Source organism: Microcebus murinus, chromosome 4 (genome assembly GCF_040939455.1).
Source record: "Microcebus murinus isolate Inina chromosome 4, M.murinus_Inina_mat1.0, whole genome shotgun sequence".
NCBI classification, from domain to species: domain Eukaryota; kingdom Metazoa; phylum Chordata; class Mammalia; order Primates; family Cheirogaleidae; genus Microcebus; species Microcebus murinus.
The window spans coordinates 69,666,550-69,685,479 of NC_134107.1; the positions used below are offsets into that span (position 1 = coordinate 69,666,550).

The window sequence follows — 18,930 nt, forward strand, 5'->3', positions numbered from 1 at the left end:
ACTTCACATACTGAAACATACTTAAAAAAAATAATAATAAAGGTAATAGGAATGAAACAAGCCACAAACCTTAAATATAACAACCACCTCAAACACCAGAAGAGACAAATCAAAATTTGTGATGTTAAGGGAGGTAACTTATAAAAGTATAATTTCCCACTTCATATGAAAATGGTTTAATAGTGAAACTTAAAAACTGGTAAATTTAACAGAACATACTGGCTAAAGACTATATATTTTTTCCAGCCATGGCAAATATTATGCAGTCACTTACCAATGTAAAACTTTTAATTCCTTTATCATGTACTCTGAATCCTACTTACTATTCAGTGGACAACAGGATACAATCAAAGGTTTCCTTAGCATACATAATCATAGGCACCAATATGTGAAACTCAAAAGCATTTTCTCCCTTAAACTTACCTGATTAAAGGCATCTGATCAAAAGACTAAAGTGAACAATTTTAATGTAGTTCAGCTTATCAATAAAAGTCCAGAAGGCAACAAAAAAATGCAAAGATAAATCTTTTTAGAAATTTATATAAAACAGAAATAAATCTTACATTTTATTAAATCAGTATATATAATCATCTGGGTATACTTTTACCAGGAAAGAATGATGATACTGATGATAAAAAGAAAAAAGGAAGAAGAAAATAAATGTACCTCAGACCAGAATACCATAACAAAAGTTTTGTGGAAGCTGCATTTTATTTGAAAATCCACCCATTTTGCTAACATACATTTTAATATTGTAAACAAAAATAGAATCTGCAGAGACAATGCAACAAGTATGCTTAAACTCATGTACAGAATTGCTTTCCTACAATGAACTGTCCTTCTTAAGGCCCCTCTCAACCCAAATGTTAAGATGTATTTACACAAAGCACCGATCAACAGTGCAGTTTAATTCTTCGTTTACTAAACTCTTGGCTAGACATTAACTTTAAAGATACTATTTCCCCTTATTTAAAAGGTACATGATCATAACATGGCACGAGCCAAATAAAAGGTTCAAGGATTTTGTCCCCCGTCCCTCCCCCCATAACACCTCCTAGAGTTTTACTGAAAAGAAGGAAAGTCTTGAAGTGAAAGCAATTCCTCACATTCATTTTGGAAAGGCCCTAATGTCAAATGGAAAGTAATGACATGCCAAGCACAAAGCAGTAAAGATCCTTCCCAATGCACTAATGCTGAATTTAAAATGTAGTGCTTTTCCTAGTCAGTGAACTGTTCCCTGGCAAAATCCTAGGCACAGAATTGACTATAAGGATTAATGCATTTATATAATGCTTCCCTAAATCCCACAGAGACGGAGAATTCTTAAGAGATCCAGACCTATGGACTTGCCTTAAAATATTTAGTGCTCTGTATGTCAGCTGAGAAAAGCATTCTGAATCTGATTCATTCTTGTGGATAAAAATCAAACATACTGTATACATCCATACTCATTTTTATAAGGAGGTTTGATACAATATTAATGTTACGTAAAACTGATAATCATAAATAAATACAAATACTTAAGGAATGTCTACTGCAAACTGAATATAAATTTTTTTAAAAAGAAAAGTTAATTTCAGTTACCATTTCTAGACCTGTGAGGACTGGAGAAAAGAAAGATAATACATAATTATGATTTTGATCCCCCAAAGAGTCCTGTTGAATTACAGTAAAGGACATAACTCTTCTCTCCAGGCAGCTTTTCCAAATACAAATTTCACACTTTCCAAATAAGGGCTTTTCCTGGTAGGTTACTGATTATGGGAATTAACAGGAGTTGAAAGAACTGAAGGGTTAGTCACCAAAAAGACAGGTCTTAGTCTTAAATCATGGCAATTCTTGGCTTTATAAACTGTATTGATACGTTCTCCTATAAACTAGTCCCAATTTCCTTCATGGGCCTTCACTGAGTTAACTGTAGCATTCTAATGGAAGAAGAGAGTTTAACAGACAGCAGTTCGGATTTTGCTGGAAGTAAGGGTTCGCCATTTGAGCACTTGTCTTTTTGTAATAATTCCATTCTCTTCCATCTAGTTACATAAACTGTATCTGAAAAAAAAAATAACAAGTATGTAAGTTAATTCATTGCATTGTAGGGTATCTTCTCCAATTAAAAATGCTTTGTGATCTTTACTACTTAATTGGCCTAGAAGTGATCATAACATGTTTACCACAAATCATGATTAAAAACACAGTCAGCATCATCAGCTTATCATGTACCAGAGTCTCAATATCTGAAGCATAGTTTTAGGGACTTCCAAATATCTTTCTAATTACTAAAAACAGAAGAGTAGTGTGTGGGGGAGGGAAAGAAGGAAGATCAATGACCTATTTTTCCATGATAAGTTTGGAAAAATCTCTCCATAAAGCACAAATATTCCGTGTAAAACCTCATTTGGGAAAACAAAACTTATTATTATTATTTCTAAATGACCATAAAACTAGAGATAATACAGGTAACTATAATATTATACTAAGTCATTTCTTTACTAATAATATAAACCAAAATCTGAATGATCTATAAAGAAATGCTTTTCAATAGGGTGTCACTGTTTACTCAAAGACACTTCAACTATGATTTCCCTTAAACTGCCCATCGAAAGATTTATTACTGAAGTAGATGTGCTAATATAAACTTGCCAAATCACAAGAGTAAAAACTCCCAAAGATCTAGAAAGTATATCTGAACTGGGGGCTAGAGTACCAAGAAGAAATTATACTTTACACTGTCTTCTAGCAAACAGAAGCAGAATCCTAATTGAAAGGGCTTAAGTATTCACTGGCCCTTAATTAAAAAGCTTTTTAAAAAAGTTACTGTTTAAATGAAAAGGCATACATAAAAATATACCCCTTTAAGAACTGCTGAATTGAATTTTTTTACAACTAATCCTGGACATTATACTAAAACTAAAGATGCTCCTAATCATATACTACATGCAATGGGTAATACTGTGTAGTTCTCTACAATTATTTTAAGATTGACTAAAACACTTTGGTTTTTAAGGGTGGTATTCAAACTCATCCATCTGTTATGAGCAGTGGATGAAATTAAGTGAAATAATTATGCAAAAGATATTTTCCAAAAGTTGTTTTTCTTTTTTTTTTAAATGTAATCAAGATGTTTGTAAAAAAGTTGTTTTTCTTTATGTCCTATCTTGACCTATTTTTATTCTTCACATTAAGAAGGAGGAGGAGGAGGATGAGATGGAGGTTGATGAGGTGGAGGAGAGGGAACCTAGGGTCCCTTAAAGAAACAAAGAAGAAGAGTGAATTGTCCTTAATGTTTGGTAATTTTTTAAAAAGTATTTAAGTCCCCATCTCCCCCAACAAGCAGCAATACCTAAAGTGATTTATAAGAAATCCTCCAAAGAGAGCTCTGCAAAAGGGTCCTTTCCTGAAGCTCTGTGAGGACTGTGACTGGAGGGGCTGGATGCTGCCGACAGCTGGGGGGAAAGAAGACAGAGAGAGGGAAAGAAAAAAAGATCTCAGAATGACAGAACATGAAAGCAGAAAATGTATGAAAGAAGAAGTGGTTTTTGTTTTGTTATCTTTAATAAAGGCAGCCTTTGTAGAAAAGGGAATTGTTAAAACAAAAGTTGTAGTCACATGTCAAATCAAAAGGTATCCAATGGTATGCGGTTTTCAGAAAACAAATTCTTGTTTCTGAAATTCCAAAGGAATAAAGTCTTTTACCCAAAAAGGTTGCTATAAGCCAACCCATGGTTAAGACTTTTAATGTGTGTGCATGGAGGGGAGGGGATTATAGGAAGGGATACATAATTATGTTGTTTTTTAAATGGAGGAAAGATGGTTTCATGTGTCCAGGCTATCTGTCCAAAGCTGTGCAAACTACGACCTCAGTCTAGACCCAACACACATCTAGCTGCAGTATTCTTTCCTTCCTTCTTCATAAGGGGATAAGGCATGGAAAGTCCTGTCCTCAACTCTCACACACCTTTTTTTTTAAATATGGAGCTGTCCCCCTGCTTGTTATCTGGATACATCCCATCTGATGCACTGTGAGAGGTGAAAGGGACCTGAGGTCACCTACTCTAACTGTCCACATACTGCTCTGAATATGGGGAATACTTAAGATCTTTGATCTTGCTTCCTATTTGAATATATTTACTTGGTTTTTAGAATCTACTATCATTTAATCTGAATATAGCGTGAGGCAGGTTGACCACTGAACTCATAATATATCTTTAATATTCTACCGAAGAAAGCTCCCAAAGAACCAAGATGTTGATTTTCATACATGTATCTCCTTCACCAAGTATTTCAAACACAACATGAGCCATTTTACTTTGGAACAAATTTTTAACTCTTTTTCTCCCTCTAGATAAAACTGCAGACCATGCAAACAAAGGGCTGTTGTAAAATGAGCTGTCCTTTTAGGTATATTCAACTGAGCATTAAATCAAAGTTGACTAAATGAAAATAGTTTCAATTCATACTCAAATCCTATGAAGGATTTCAAAATGCAAAATTGGTCTTTGCTGGTCCAAAGTGATCTTATTTCTTTCTACCTTTTTATTTCTTTTAAGAAAAGCACTATAGAGAATGAGTAGCCAATGAGCTTCAGCAAATATTTTACATTACCAGCATATGCAATTTGTTGTTCTAGACACCAAGATCAATTTACAGGTTTAGAAATCACCATCAGCTATACTAGTTGTTGAGCAGTTTTCCTAATCCATATCTTGTTCTCAGAAATAAATGTTCAAAGACAATCGGGAAGGATGGTGGAATCACACAGATGGCTACAGATAGGAGGAGAAGGCATCATGCCTGGTCTTGAGGTTTCAAATATCATCCATGCAGAGACAGAGGTATTAAGGTAACTTTATTGGAAAGATACCCCCCTTTCTTCTCCTTCAGCCTAATAACAGATAACCATTCAGAAACAGATTGATTTCAAGTGATCATCAGTCACTGAGCTAGAGAGAGCCCAACCTCTAAATTTATCAATAAGATTAACTGGGTTTTCCTCCAAAGCAGATTTACTCTTTCACTTGAAGTTAGAACAAACTCTGCTTAACTACAGATAAGATTGCAACCAAAAGCACAAATTGCCTATGAGAGCCCCACACTAAAATGTCTTCTTAAATCACATGTTTTCATGAGGGTAGCAGTCTGAAGACCTGACAGTCCCAAAGGAAAATGTCCTGGAAGAATACAGGCAAAAGAGACACTTCCATTCTTCTCAATACATGAGCGTACTGCTAGAGAAATCCCAAGGCTTACAATGTTGAAAAGGATCAATTTTCCTTAGGGGAAAAAGTGCCAGTTTTTTAACAAAAACTTCTACACGTCTCTTAAATTGGTAAAATACATACACGTCTTATATATGCTATGAATGTCTTATATATGTCTTATAATTTGCTATAAAGATATAGCAAATTAAAACATGATAGATACCACTAGTAAGAAAATAAGACTTGATATCCCTGGAATAAGTTTCTTATCATCAATATCCATATCAAGCAGATGAAAGTGCAGCACAGGCTGCTTTGGCTGGTTGCACAGCTCCAAGGATTGGCACACTCCGCAGCCCCTGACCATCTGGCCCCCGACTTCCAGCACCTGTACCAAAGCATAGACACACCATGCACTGGCGAGGAAGTAGTCAGCCCAGAGAGTAAATAGGAAAAAAGAAAGAAAGGAATTATGCTGTAGTAGCCCAATTACTGCTCAAGGAAATCAGGATGAATAAAAGAGCATGAAAGGGCAATGGAATCCTGGTGAGTGAAAAGCAGCAAGATTTTAAAAGTTTCAGAAATCACCCCAAACAATAAGAGCTGACCTTCCTCTACTTATAATTTCTGTAAATAAATTAAAGATCATGATGTAAGACTGCCGAGGAGCAGAAAAAGGCAAGGTTAAAGTACTAGAGGATAAAAAAAAAAAAATTTTAAGGGAAAAAAAAGAAAAAACTATGAACATTTATCACAAAATCACCAAATTTTACAAGCCAGTCTAAGACAAATCATGATCACTCAAGTCAAATCCTAGTAAAAGTATGTCATCACTAGAAATCTATCTATAACAAATTAAAACAAAAGAAGAATAGCCTTTACTCCATTTATTTACAATAGTATTATCTATCTAAAAATTCCCACAGTACTTAAAAAAAACTAGTACACCTATCAGTTTGTTCAAATCAAAGTGATCTATATCACAACAGAAGATGTCTTGTGAACAAGTGGTCAGTCTTACTAGTCCAGTCCAGATATACTTACTTAGTCTTTTCTCATTTATAAGAAAATGAAATAAGAATAGCAGCATATAAATAAAAATACTAAAATCTGCAAGTAACTGATAGTAACTCTTAGTTGAAATCCCTCCACCCTTCCTTCAAAAAAGTTGAAATGAAAAAAAAATTCTAATACTTATCTCCAGAGCAAAGATTTTTTTGGTTGTGGAGTGTGGGTTTTTTGTTTTGTTTTTTCTTTTGGGTAAAAATTTAAGAAAAAAATTTTTGTAGACACAGGGTCTCACTGTATATTGCCCAGGCTGGTCTCAAACTCTTGGCCTCAAGTGATCCTCCCACCTTGGCCTCTCAAAATGCTGGGGAATACAGGCATGAACCACCATGCCCAGCCTAGTAGAGTGTGTTTCATATAGTAAAAACAAAGTAGAGAAATCATAAGTTATTAATAACTTTAATAAAAGACAAATATATCTAGAGTAAAGAAATTAAAAAAAATTCTATCAATAGACTAAAACATCATAAAACAAAAATGGTGTTACTCCTTCATTATACTCCTGCTTAATACCAAAGAAGGAAAGTTTTAGGTCAGAATAAGAAAATAACAGCAGTCTCAGAAAGTGAGGGTAGTGCAATTAAAAGCTTATGAGAAAATAAAAGATTGCATATTTAGGGAAAAACTTCTGAAATGTATCTTTGGCTGTGCTTAAAATTCTTAGAGAAGCAATTTTGCTACATCTTTACATTTGGATTTTTCGGTACCCCAAAGCCTGGGTGACTGAAAAATAACATTGCATATAACAGAATGCATCTCTACATCAAGTAACAACATGCTGTACAGACTCATTTTGTCTTCACTGGAGAACCAAAGTCAACATCCTAAGAGAAAAATGGGTGTACTTTCTTTGCCTGGAATGACAGGGCAAGATTTTGTACAAAGATAGAACCGAGTCTAATCCTGGCTCTCTTATAAAATGGGGTCTAGAATACCTAGCCCAATACCTGTATCCCTCTCTTTATGACTGCTTTGAAGATTAAATGAACATAAATACCCAGCATATTGCCTGGCACATATTAAGTAGCTCAAATATTAGTTCAACCTTCCCTATCACCTATTATTAAATGTTCATCTATCCTTATGAGGCCCAGTTCAAATGTCATTGAATCTGTTGCTCTTGCTCTTCTGCTGTGCTCTCAGCATTTTTGTCTCTCTTTGTCAGGGTTCTCATTCTATCATCAACCAATCACCTAGGCTTCCATATTACACTCAATTTTTAGGCTTCTCAGCAGTGACTTATACATTGTAAGCATTCTAAAATGCATTAAATTAAAATGCCTTTTGGTGATTAAACAAGCTCTATGTAAAAACAGTCTCCAAAACGGAATGTTAAGAAGAAATTATTAGAACTTCTCTCTTAATTTTAAAATTAAGAGAAGTCTTTTTAAAGTTCCATTCATGGATGGAAATCATAAAAACTGGCTCAGCTTATCGTTTGTTGCTGATTCACATGGATTTCAATTTGTGAGCCCTCAAAAACCAAAGAAAATGAAAAAGCTATGGTTTATGTCAACTGGTACTATAACACAAAATAAAAATTAAATGTATTAAAATGTATCACTTATTTTCCATTTATTAGAAACACAGCACTTTTGCCTGGTTAAAAAAAAATAACAACCTCCAAACTATGTTGCATGTGCAATCTTGAGGCTACCTGCTTTTTCCTTATTTATATATTGGGCTTTCGACTAAAAATGTCTAAGACAGGTTCATAATTTTAAAAGATGCTGTCAAATAACAATGAGTCATAATTAAGATTTCAAAAAGTGAACTACTAATAAAAAAAACTGTAACACATGGAAAGAAATATATATTTGTAATAAATGAGAAGTGGAAAATAAGGACAACATCAAGGTCTAGGGACAATTTCTAAAAATAAGCAACCTTGTTAAATTTTCTTTTAAAAACAAAAAATGTTCCTTATAATCATCAATAAAAAAATATAATAAACCTCCATATTCCTAAATCAATTTTAAATATTTTCATTTGATTCTTACAGCAAACCTATAAAGCACACAAAGTAATATCACAATTTTATAGATAAGGAAACTGAGGCTCAAAGTTACACAATTTTTCTCTCAAACACATGGTTAGTGAGCAGTCAAGTTGAGACTCTGATGAATTGTGTCCCCCCAAAAAGATATATTGAAGTCCTAATCCCTGGTGCCTATGAATATGATCTTATTTGGAAATAGGGTCTTTGTAGATGTAATCAAGTTAAGATGAAGTCACTAGTGTGGCCCTAATCCTATGACTGGTGTCCTCATAAGAAAAGGCCACATGAAGGCAGAAACAGAGAGAATGCCTTGTGACTGTCAGATTAAAGGGATGCAACTGCAAACTATGGAATGACTGAGGATACCAAAAGCTGGAAGAAGGAAGGAAGGATCCTCTTCTAGAGGATTCTGAGGAAGCACTGCTCTGCCAACACCTTGATTTCAATTTCCAGCCTCTAGCACTGAGAGGGAATAAATTTCTGTTATAAGCCATCAAGTTTGTGGTATTTTTTTATGGCAGCCCTGGGAAACTAATAGAGACTCTAATGCAGATCTACTCACTCCAAGACTAGTGTTTTTTCCTCTCTAAAATCTGCTATCCCAATTATTTCACTTCTGCTAGAATTTATGGCTATATTTAACTTACAGGAAGAAGTTAAAGTGAGAGTAGAGAAATACTTTTTATTTTTGTTTTTTGGGGTTTTTTTTGAGACAGAGTCTCATTCTGTTGCCCAGGCTAGAGTGCCGTGGCGTCAGCCTAGCTCACAGCAACCTCAAATTTCTGGGCTCAAGCGATCCTTCTGCCTCAGCCTCCTGAATAGCTGGGACTACAGGCATGTGCCACCATGCCTGGCTAATTTTTTCTATTATATATATATATTTTAAGTTGGCCAATTAATTCTTTCTATTTTTAGTAGAGACAGGGTCTGAACTCCTAACCTTGAGCAATCTGCCTGCCTCGGCCTCCCAGAGTGCTAGGATTACAGGCATGAGCCATTGCACCCGGCAGAGAAATACTTGTTAAAAAGGGACTTTTCTAGTAAATGTTAAATAGTCATTATATTCCTGTGCTTTCTATATACACAGTGTTGTACATGGTCATTGATGTTCATTATGAAGATTTTGTAGAACTTCACAGTCACCCAAGATTTTAAGAATACTTTGTTTTACATATTAAGACAAACATTAGATTTACATCTTTTAGAAATAATGTCTCCAGCAAAAACCTAGTAAGCTTGCTCTTATTCTTCAGGTTATCTTGTTAATGAAAGTCAGCAGATAGGACTTTTCATATTTTTGTTTCAACTTTTTCAGGTGTACACTGGGGGCTACAGAACCAGCTTTCTCACCTTTAGTACTAAATACCAATTCTCAAAGCAAATTCCCTTATGGCAAGGATGAATGAACACAACACACTGCTGTCAAGGTAGAAGGCCTTCTTCACAGAAATCCAGCTTGGCAGACCAGCTGACAGAAGAGGCAATGCCAATACCCACAACTGACACACCAAGAAAGTTTAAAAAAGAAAAAAAACCAAAAAACAAATACTAAGCCTAAAACCAAAGAGCCATTAGTTCTTAAATACAAGAAAGTCATTAAAAGGGCCATTTTTTGGTAAGACTTAAATTATTCCAATACCTAAAGCCAACAGTGCCCCCATTTAGAAGGGTAAAAAGTACTCACAACCAGCCATTGTTTCCTTTCAGACTCTTAACTGATGTCAGAGTTACTTAAAATTGGACACTGCAAACAAAAATACAGCAGCCATTTTGCATCTTTAGCCACATCCTCCATAAACAAAAATGGCAATCCTCCATTCAAAATATTTTATATTTATTTTATGAAGCACCAGTAAGAGAAGGCCTAAGAGTTCCCATTTCCCCTAAGTTACTAAACAGACACTTTAGCAACCTGTAACAAGCAATCAAACAAATAGTAAGACTTTGAGGAAGCACAAAAAAGTAAAAACTAGAGGAACCTAGCATTTCATTTTCCATGAAACATTTAGGAGAATGCACTATTATATGACACATTAAAAACAGCCAAGTTAGGCATGAAACAGAACAACATAACGTACATCTTTAAACAGCTAACAATGCCATGAAAATATCTTTTAAAAAAAAATACAAGATGTAGCAAGAACAATGGAGAGAGAACAGGGTATGTGTACAGGAGGCCATAATTTCAAAACTACAGTGTAGTCTACTAAAACCTATAATGACAATTTCCTAAAGAACAATATAAAGTCTGAGCTAACAGTTGTCTCATAAGCAAGCACTAATGTAGCACTTGGAGTAATAAGCACTAATGTAGCAGTTAGAGTAACCTAGATATAAAGGAGAACACACAAGGCACTGTTTGTAATGTCTCACTAAATGGCAACACAGTAAACATATCTGGGAGGGCTGGGGTACTGCCTAAAATATTAACTTGGGCCCAGCACGGTGGCTCACATCTGTAACCCTAGTACTCTGGGAGGCCGAGGCGGGAGGATCATTTGAGCTCAGGAGTTCACCTAAACAAGAGCAAGACTCGTCTCTACTAAAAATAGAAAGAAAGAAATTAGCTGGACAACTAAAAACACATAGAAAAAATTAGCTGGGCAATGTGGCACATGCCTGCAGTCCCCGCTGCTCCGGAAGCTGAGGCAGGAGGATCTCTTAAGCCCAGGAGTTTAAGGTTGCTGTGAGCTAGGCTGACGCCACGGCACTCTAGCCTAGGCAACAGAGTGAGACTCTGACTCAAAAAAAATAAATAAATAAATAACTTGGCTTAAAAGTAATCAGGCAAGAGACCAGAAGCAACAAGTTATGGCCTACGTGAGTAATGTTTCCCAAAAGAAATATTTCAAGGAACAAGGAAGGATTTTTAGCAATAGGTGTAGAACTGACACTTGATTAAAAGATTTCATTGTGATAAAATTACATTTTTCATTTAAATTATCATTTACTTCAATGTACAAACAGATGGTCTCTGCCCTCAAGGAATTTTAAATCCAATTGGAAAAAAGATAACAAAACAATGAAAAAACAATTAAAAAGTAACAAAAAAATTATTTTGGTTACAGCTAACACACTGTATGGACAAAATCAATCCAAGCGACTAAGGATCATTAAACATTAAAGCATGAGAAAAATCTCATCTACTTCAAAGATAAATGGTTTAGTTTTTAAATTATTTTAAAATTATTAGTATTTAAATTATTTTTAAATTATTAAAAATAATCATGAAGTCAAGGTGTCTTTAATACTTAGGTGAGCCATCGAAGTATTTTAGCTTACAGTAACTATTAGCCTACAAATCAAACCAATTTTGAATAATGCTATAAATTATTACAATGGTTGTAAGTGAAATGAGGGATTAAAGAGGCACAGAATACAGCACATGATTAGAGGTAAACAAAAAAAGAAAAAAAAAAAAAAAAAAATAAAGAGGCACAGAGTAAATTACGTGATGAAAAAGGTAAGTTTTTAATGAGATTCATTCGTTTGACAAATAATATCGAAAAATTGTTACATGTCAGGCACTGTTCTAGGAACCAGGGTAACCTGGTTACCTAAGTAAACTTACCACATAGAAGTCTGCCTTCATGAAGCTTACAATCTAGTAAAGAAGTCTCTTGCTAAATTGGATGGATAGATGGATGCCAGGTAGTCATAAGGTGTATAAAGAAAAACAGTGCAGGATAAAGAAAGAAATTCCATATCTCCTAAGGACTTAAAAGGGACACGAGGTGACTGAAGAATGGGGAAGGGTAAATCCACTTCACAGCAGATGAAGGACTTTTGGAAAAGACAAATAACAGAAGAACACTGGATACTTATGGAGAATTATAAAGGCATAGGAATTGAAGAACCTAAATATTCTGATCACTCGTTATTACTCTTAAAAACAGGGAGACTTCATGAGGTAGTTTTAAGATGGAGGGAAGCTAAGGGCATGTTTTAAATGTTCATTAGATTCACCTCCTTAGATATTTGAGTACAGAGATAACATGTTACAAATATTGTCTACAGAAGATTATTCCAGTATCTACCTGGAATTTAATCTATCTGTTTAATTTAATCTATCTATTTAATCTAAAGGATTAAATCAGAGAGGCAAAGAACACAGGCCACTATTGCAAAACAAATGTGAATAAAGAGGTTCCAACCTGGATAAAGGCTGTAGAACACAAGGAGCAGAGGATCTAATAGCAGAGGAACAATTAGCGGGATTTTGTGATGATACATAATGAACAAAGGAAAAAAGGAATTAAAAGTAACATTAAAAGATTTAAGATTCTGACTCTTAAATGATTCAAACAACTGTATAAGATTAAAACTTCTTTGAGCTACTTCCTTGCCAGCTGATTTTTTTTCTAGTTTTATCAATCTGCTTCCTTCATTGCTTTTTTAGTCAGTAATATTTAGAATTAAGTACTCACTGCAAATTTTCTCTCTCAACAAGAAACTTACTACCCTAATGTTTTCATTCATTTCTCTTCTGGCATAAAGTAATTATTATAGGAAAAGGCTTTTCAGTCACTTTTTTTTCATGCACATGATAATGCTTGCACATTTTTAGTGTTTCAATGAAAGGGTTATGTGGATTTTAGAAGGCAACGAGATATAAAGCCTGGGTTAAGAGTAACTGCTCAAGGGCCAGCAATTTTTAAAAGATAGATTTTGTGAAGATTTTTTTTTTTCCCCCGACAGAGAGTCTCCCTCTGTCACCCTGGTTAGAGTGCAGTGGCGTCATCATAGCTCACTGTAACCTCAAAACTCCTGGGCTCAAGTAATCCTCCTGCCTCAGCCTCCCAAATAGCTGGGACTATAGGTGTATACCAGGATGCCTGGCTCATTATTTTATTTTTAGTAGAGAGTGGTCTCCCTCTTGTTCAGGCTGGTCTCCAACTCCTGAGCTCAAGCAATCCTCTCACTTCAGCCTCCCAGAAGGCTAGGATCACAGGCACAAGCCACTGTGCCCAGACTTAATAATAAGATTTTTAAAACTTTTTTTAAAGAGAAAAACTCATATACAATGTTTCAAGGTTGAAAGTTTTACCCCAAACTATAGAGGATCTTGACAACTATAGTAGTTACATCCTGAATATTTAAATGTGGTTTATAATCCAGCAGAATAACCCAAGGAATTTACAGAGTGGTTTGATGCTGACAAAAGAAGACAGTGAGTGCTCCTGTAGTGGCCATGAGGGCTTAGTTCCACTAGCAGAGAGACAGACAAATTAGCACTAGACCAGAAATCGGAGATACCTGGGGATAAGTTGCATTTCACCACTTACATAGAGGAAGAATCTTTCCAAGTCTCAGTCATCATCCATAAAATGTGATGGTGACAGAAGACCTATCTACCTTAAAGATTTTGGGAATTGGAGAAATTAATGTATGCAAAAGTGCTTGGAAACTGTCCATTGGCATCCAAGCTTGAGGTAGCAATATATTCTGACAGAAGCCTGCAAAACAAGATGCAGACTGGGTGAAGGGTTTAAGTACACATCAGGAAAAAAGCTTCTGTAGTCAGTGGTTCCTAATCCATCTTTAGCTCTGGACTATAGTTGTTGTTTTTTTTTAAAAATATATTTACTTGCACATTTAGGTTCTTATTGCTTAGTCCTTTACAGAAGAAAATCAAATTAATTTTAAAAAATATCACGCCTGTAATCCTAGCACTCTGGGAGGCCGAGGCGGGCGGATTGCTCGAGGTCAGGAGTTCGAAACCAGCCTGAGCAAGAGCGAGACCCCGTCTCTACTATAAATAGAAAGAAATTAATTGGCCAACTAATATATATATAAAATTAGCCGGGCATGGTGGCGCATGCCTGTAGTCCCAGCTACTCGGGAGGCTGAGGCAGCAGGATCGCTTGAGCCCAGGAGTTTGAGGTTGCTGTGAGCTAGGCTGACGCCACGGCACTCACTCTAGCCTGGGCAACAAGCGAGACTCTGTCTCAAAAATAAATAAATAAATAAATAAATAAATAAATAAATAAATAAATAAATGAATGAATGAATGAATGAATGAATGAATGAATGAATGATATATATCTGAAGTTAAAAGTATGGATAACAAAAAATTAAGGAACATGTGGAAAATTTATAATTGTATAATCTCAAGAAAACACCTACATTGATAGGGAAATCATCAATGTATTTCTTGAAAGGTAGTATCAAAATCTACTTTTCTTTAGCAAGTTATAACAATAATCGTAACTATTGCTGGTAAAAGACAGAAGAGAGAGAGGGCTGTAAATATCCATAATCCATTTTATAAAAACAAATGCATAAAAAGTAACTGACTTATAAAAGTAATGACTCTGTCAATTACACTAACCTTAAACTATATTCATTGTAAATACTTAACTGATTAGAGTAGGAAGGAAATGTCACTTTAACATGGACAAAAAGGGGTGGGGGAAACATGTGGAGTCCAGGTAAGGTGGCTCACACCTGTACTTCTAGCACTCTGGGAGGCCGAGGTGGGAGGACCACTTAAAGTCAGGAGTTCAAGACCAGCCTGAGCAAGAGCGAGACCTCCATTTCTACAAAAAAATAGAAACATTAGCCAGGCATGGTGGCATGTGCCTGTAGTCCCCGCCACTAGGGAGGCTGAGACAGAAAGATTGCTTGAACCCAGGAGTTGGAGGTTACAGTGATACCAGTATACTCTAGCCGCCGGGGTAATAGTGAGACACCCCGTCTCCAAAAAATAAAAAGGCATGTGGCCAAATAATTTGACTTGCAACCAACATGGATTTTACCTCTTAATCAGAACTAAATTTATTACCCACTCTCAAGCAACAGAAATGTCAATTTATTAAATGATTTTAATACTCAAAAAGGCTGAAAAATGAAAGGATCTCCTATGCTTCACTAGTCCACGAAATACAATAGTCCCTTCTTATCTGTGGTTCCAGTTACTTGCAGTCAACTGTGGTCTGAAAATAGATGAGTACAGTACAATATAATATTTTAAGAGAGAAAAAGGAGGAAAGGAGAGGTAGGTTATAACTGTTCTATTTTATTATCAGTTGTTGTTAATCTCTTACTATGCCTAGTGTATAAATTAAACTTCATCATTAGTATTTATGTCTAGGAAAAAAACATAGCGCACACGCGCGCACACACACACATAGTTCAGTGCTATCCGTGGTTTCAGACATAAACTTGGAGGTCTTGGGACACATCCCCTAAGTAAAAGGGGGGACTACTATACAGAGACTAGATTCAAACTGTATCAATATAAATTAATTTTGGCAATGTAATATTGAATGCCTTGGCAAATGTAATATATATGCATTCAAGTGGAAAAGGAATAACAAATCCATTACCAAATGCTCACTTAAAAGTTTTCAAATAAGCATTAAACACAGGAGGCAATCAGCTGGTATTGCAAACTATTTATGGTTAAAACCATTACATGCTTTAACAATTGCATGTAATCAACTATTTCTAACTGTTAATAGTATAAGCAGAGTCAGACACAGAAAGATAAGCCATCCTGTCACTTCACAAGGGTCTTATCCCACAGTATGCCACCAGAGAAGTAAATAACAAAGGAGTTTCCTATTTATTTTCCTAACCATAACAAGTAAAAACTTTAAAAAAAAAAATGCAGCTTCCTCTAATGCCAACAATAATGAAATAAAAACAAAAATCAAGTATGAAGAGTGAATTTTCAGGAACTGGGAGAGGGAGGCTTAGATACATCTGAAGAGGAAAGTCTCTCATTTAAAGAATTTAGGATGACGTGACACTTCAAAGTGTTTTGCCTTTTTTTGGTTTGTTTTTGAATACAATCCTCAGTGGCAGAAAGCCATCTAATGAAAACATAGCATTCAAAACTTTCTGGAGACTTGCCAAGAGTTTTACAAACATACAAGGGCAACACCCTTGTTGTAGCATCATTTAAGTCCAAGGAACTGAAAGTTTGAGTTAATAGTTTCAAGGGTTCACAAAGGATAGCATTCCAGAATCATGAAGAGAGAGTAGGTTTCTTAACCTCAGAAAAACCATCCTCTGGAGCCACCAACTATAAGTTATCAAGAATTTTCCACCTTTAATATTTGTAATCTACTTGTCCTTTCCTGCCAAATAATCAGTATTTCTAAATGCTCTTACATGAGAAAGATACGATGCAAGTAGCATCTATGATGAAGGGGAAAATGCTAACAACTTGTTTCTCCAATCATGTAAGAGTTTTTACATATTATATTCCTTCCAAATCAAGCACATTACAATAGTTACATGTAGCACGTTAATACCTGTGCTCCCGATACAGGACCAAAGGGGTTTGGTGGTCTCATAACAGGTTGGCTGTATATTAAGGTTGGCTGTGTCATTACAGGTACACTTCCCATTTGAGGAGGCTAAAAAATAGAAGAGTATCAAGTTAAAGGATACTGACTTGCATATTCCTTATTATAACTAAGTAAACAAGAATGGTAACAGGGATGAAAGGTCCTAGTATCTTTGCTTTCACTAAAAGGGAAGCTTCCTCTGAAAGCAAATAAGAAGAACAGCTATAAACTTTTCACAGTATATTCTGGTACAGAAAATCTTTAATATGTTCATTTTGGCAACAGAGCCTAACTTTTTCTATTCAATAAGCTGCAACATTTAAACTCTACTATAGTACAAAAGACAAAATGATTTAGCCCAAAAATCTTCCAAAATTTCCAAATTTGTCAGGTTTACACATAGAGAAATCTTAAGACTATATGCATTAACCACTAAGACATTTCTAACTAAACTGCCTTTGTATATCAAAACAAGTTCTTATGTCATTATGCAAGTGATCACAAATGAAGACAATTGATTCTTTGAAGAAAGGTTTACTCTCTATAGTTCTTTCATTTTTTTTAGGTATCTTTAGGGAAAATCAAGAATGGGCTTAAGAGGTTAATTCACTCTTGAGTAATTGAAAATAGAATCTCAACCAAACATCTGTTTCTTTAAAAATTACCACTCCAGAGTATAAAGTTAACACAGTAAGTGACAATATCCAGTGTGAAAAGAATGCACATAGAGACCTCTATATTATTTTGGTTAAAACGCAATGCTCTAAAATAATATCTTTCAAGGGGTTCTATTTAACCTTTCAAGTAGACCATTATTTGCATCTGGAACTTTATGGCCTAAGTTTTTGTGCAGACATTTTAATGCAATGACCACCAATACAAAAGCTATGGAATTTCTCCTCATGTATGAAAGGAGCTATTTCCGTATCATATGCATAAAGAAATAGTAGGGCAGCCAAAGAAGCAATACCCAAGGGACATAGTGCTACCTTCTACCAGAAAGAGTTCCTCAAATATATTACGAGTGGGTTCAACCTCCATTTCTTATCTACTTACCTCCATTTCTTATCTAAGCGAGTCTATTGAGAGAGTTGGGGGAGTAAGAGTAGTCTAGGATGTGCATTGTGGACAAGCTTAAAAGGCTAAAAGACTGCTTTTGCACCGTAACAACCACTGTCATAGAAAAATTTCTCTGGCCTTTACCAGATTAAATTTACTCCTATACAATTCAAGAAATGTTAATCTCTCCCTTCCTCTACAATAGCAAGGTTATAAGACCTCACTGGTATTTAAATATAAGGTCACAGCAACAAAGGTTTAGAGTTAACATTAATGTTTACATGAATTTTATAATGAAAATATAAAATGACTAGCAAAGTTATGAGGATAAAAATAAGTAATACTAGAGCATTAATGAATAATATCTCTTGTATAATGATTATTCTAAAAATACTTATGAAACCAATGCTACGGTTTACTGTGTTAGGCACTAGGGCTAGGAGAATACAGAAAATTATTTTCTAGGTTAAGTCTGTCACAAGAGCATGTTAAATATGAATCAATCTTTTTTCTAAAAGTTGTGTCTGGAAAAATACTTACAATTCCATATCCTATCATGCCTGTTGGTGTAGTAGCAGGATAGGCCATTACGGGGGGTGCCTGATATGGCGAAAGGAAAAACAAACAAGGAAGTAAAACTACTGTGTCAAAATGAGTTCAAGGATTTAATAGCGGTAGTTCTACTAAAAAGTATTGCTAGGACAGCTGTGATTAAGTGACACTTGTGATCATTAATAATTGTGTCAATTAATGCTCAATGAAAAGTGTCATGAAATTAGCAGAAAAGCAGACTCATTAGATGAAAAAAATACCACTTAGATACAACGATCTAAGATTTCAACGTGCTTTTACAGCTTTAAAAATCTCTAGATTTAAAAAAATTATTTAAAGTTCTAAAATTTAAAGTCTATGACTATCATAAAAAAGTTTACCCAGAAAAAGTATTCTTAAATGTTTTCCTAGGTACTTCATTTCTTTAGCACTCAAAGAAAAAAATTAAAGCTCTCAAATCCATTAATAACCTGATCTTCCAAAAAAATAGTTTCTAAGGACGTCTTTCACTCTTTTCAAAGAACCAAAAGAGATTCAAAATCACTATTGAGTATGACTATTCCTGTGAACCAGCATTCTTACATAAAGAGTATGTATGCTGGTTTTCTTTCTAATTTATACTAAAAATTATTTAAGAGGAACAGTCAATCTTTAAGCCTGTGTTTCTCATAATGAAAACTGAATACAGGTGAAAGACCAATAACACTGCTGAAACATAAAATAATTTGAAATTATATGGCAATTTGAACATATGCAT

The 18,930-nt window shown here is 34.9% G+C and overlaps 1 protein-coding gene across 17 annotated transcripts in view; it reads right to left on the reverse strand.

Moving 5' to 3' along the window:
- Positions 1–692: 692 nt before the first annotated feature.
- The window catches only part of PICALM (phosphatidylinositol binding clathrin assembly protein), a 98,751-nt gene continuing 80,513 nt past the window's right edge, over positions 693–18,930 (reverse strand). For 11 of the 17 annotated variants that reach the window (XM_076002402.1, XM_012738695.2, XM_012738694.2 and 8 more), the window contains 4 exons: positions 18,162–18,221; positions 16,527–16,631; positions 3,341–3,443; positions 1,874–2,049 (listed from right to left, as the gene is read on the reverse strand). In XM_076002402.1, coding sequence (XP_075858517.1) covers positions 3,351–3,443; positions 16,527–16,631; positions 18,162–18,221 — 258 coding nt within the window. In that variant the 3' untranslated portion in view covers positions 1,874–2,049; positions 3,341–3,350. Of the gene's footprint in view, positions 2,050–3,340; positions 3,444–16,526; positions 16,632–18,161; positions 18,222–18,930 lie in introns of those variants that run through there. The other 6 variants (XM_012738705.2, XM_012738703.2, XM_012738713.2 and 3 more) reach the window with 3 other exon arrangements.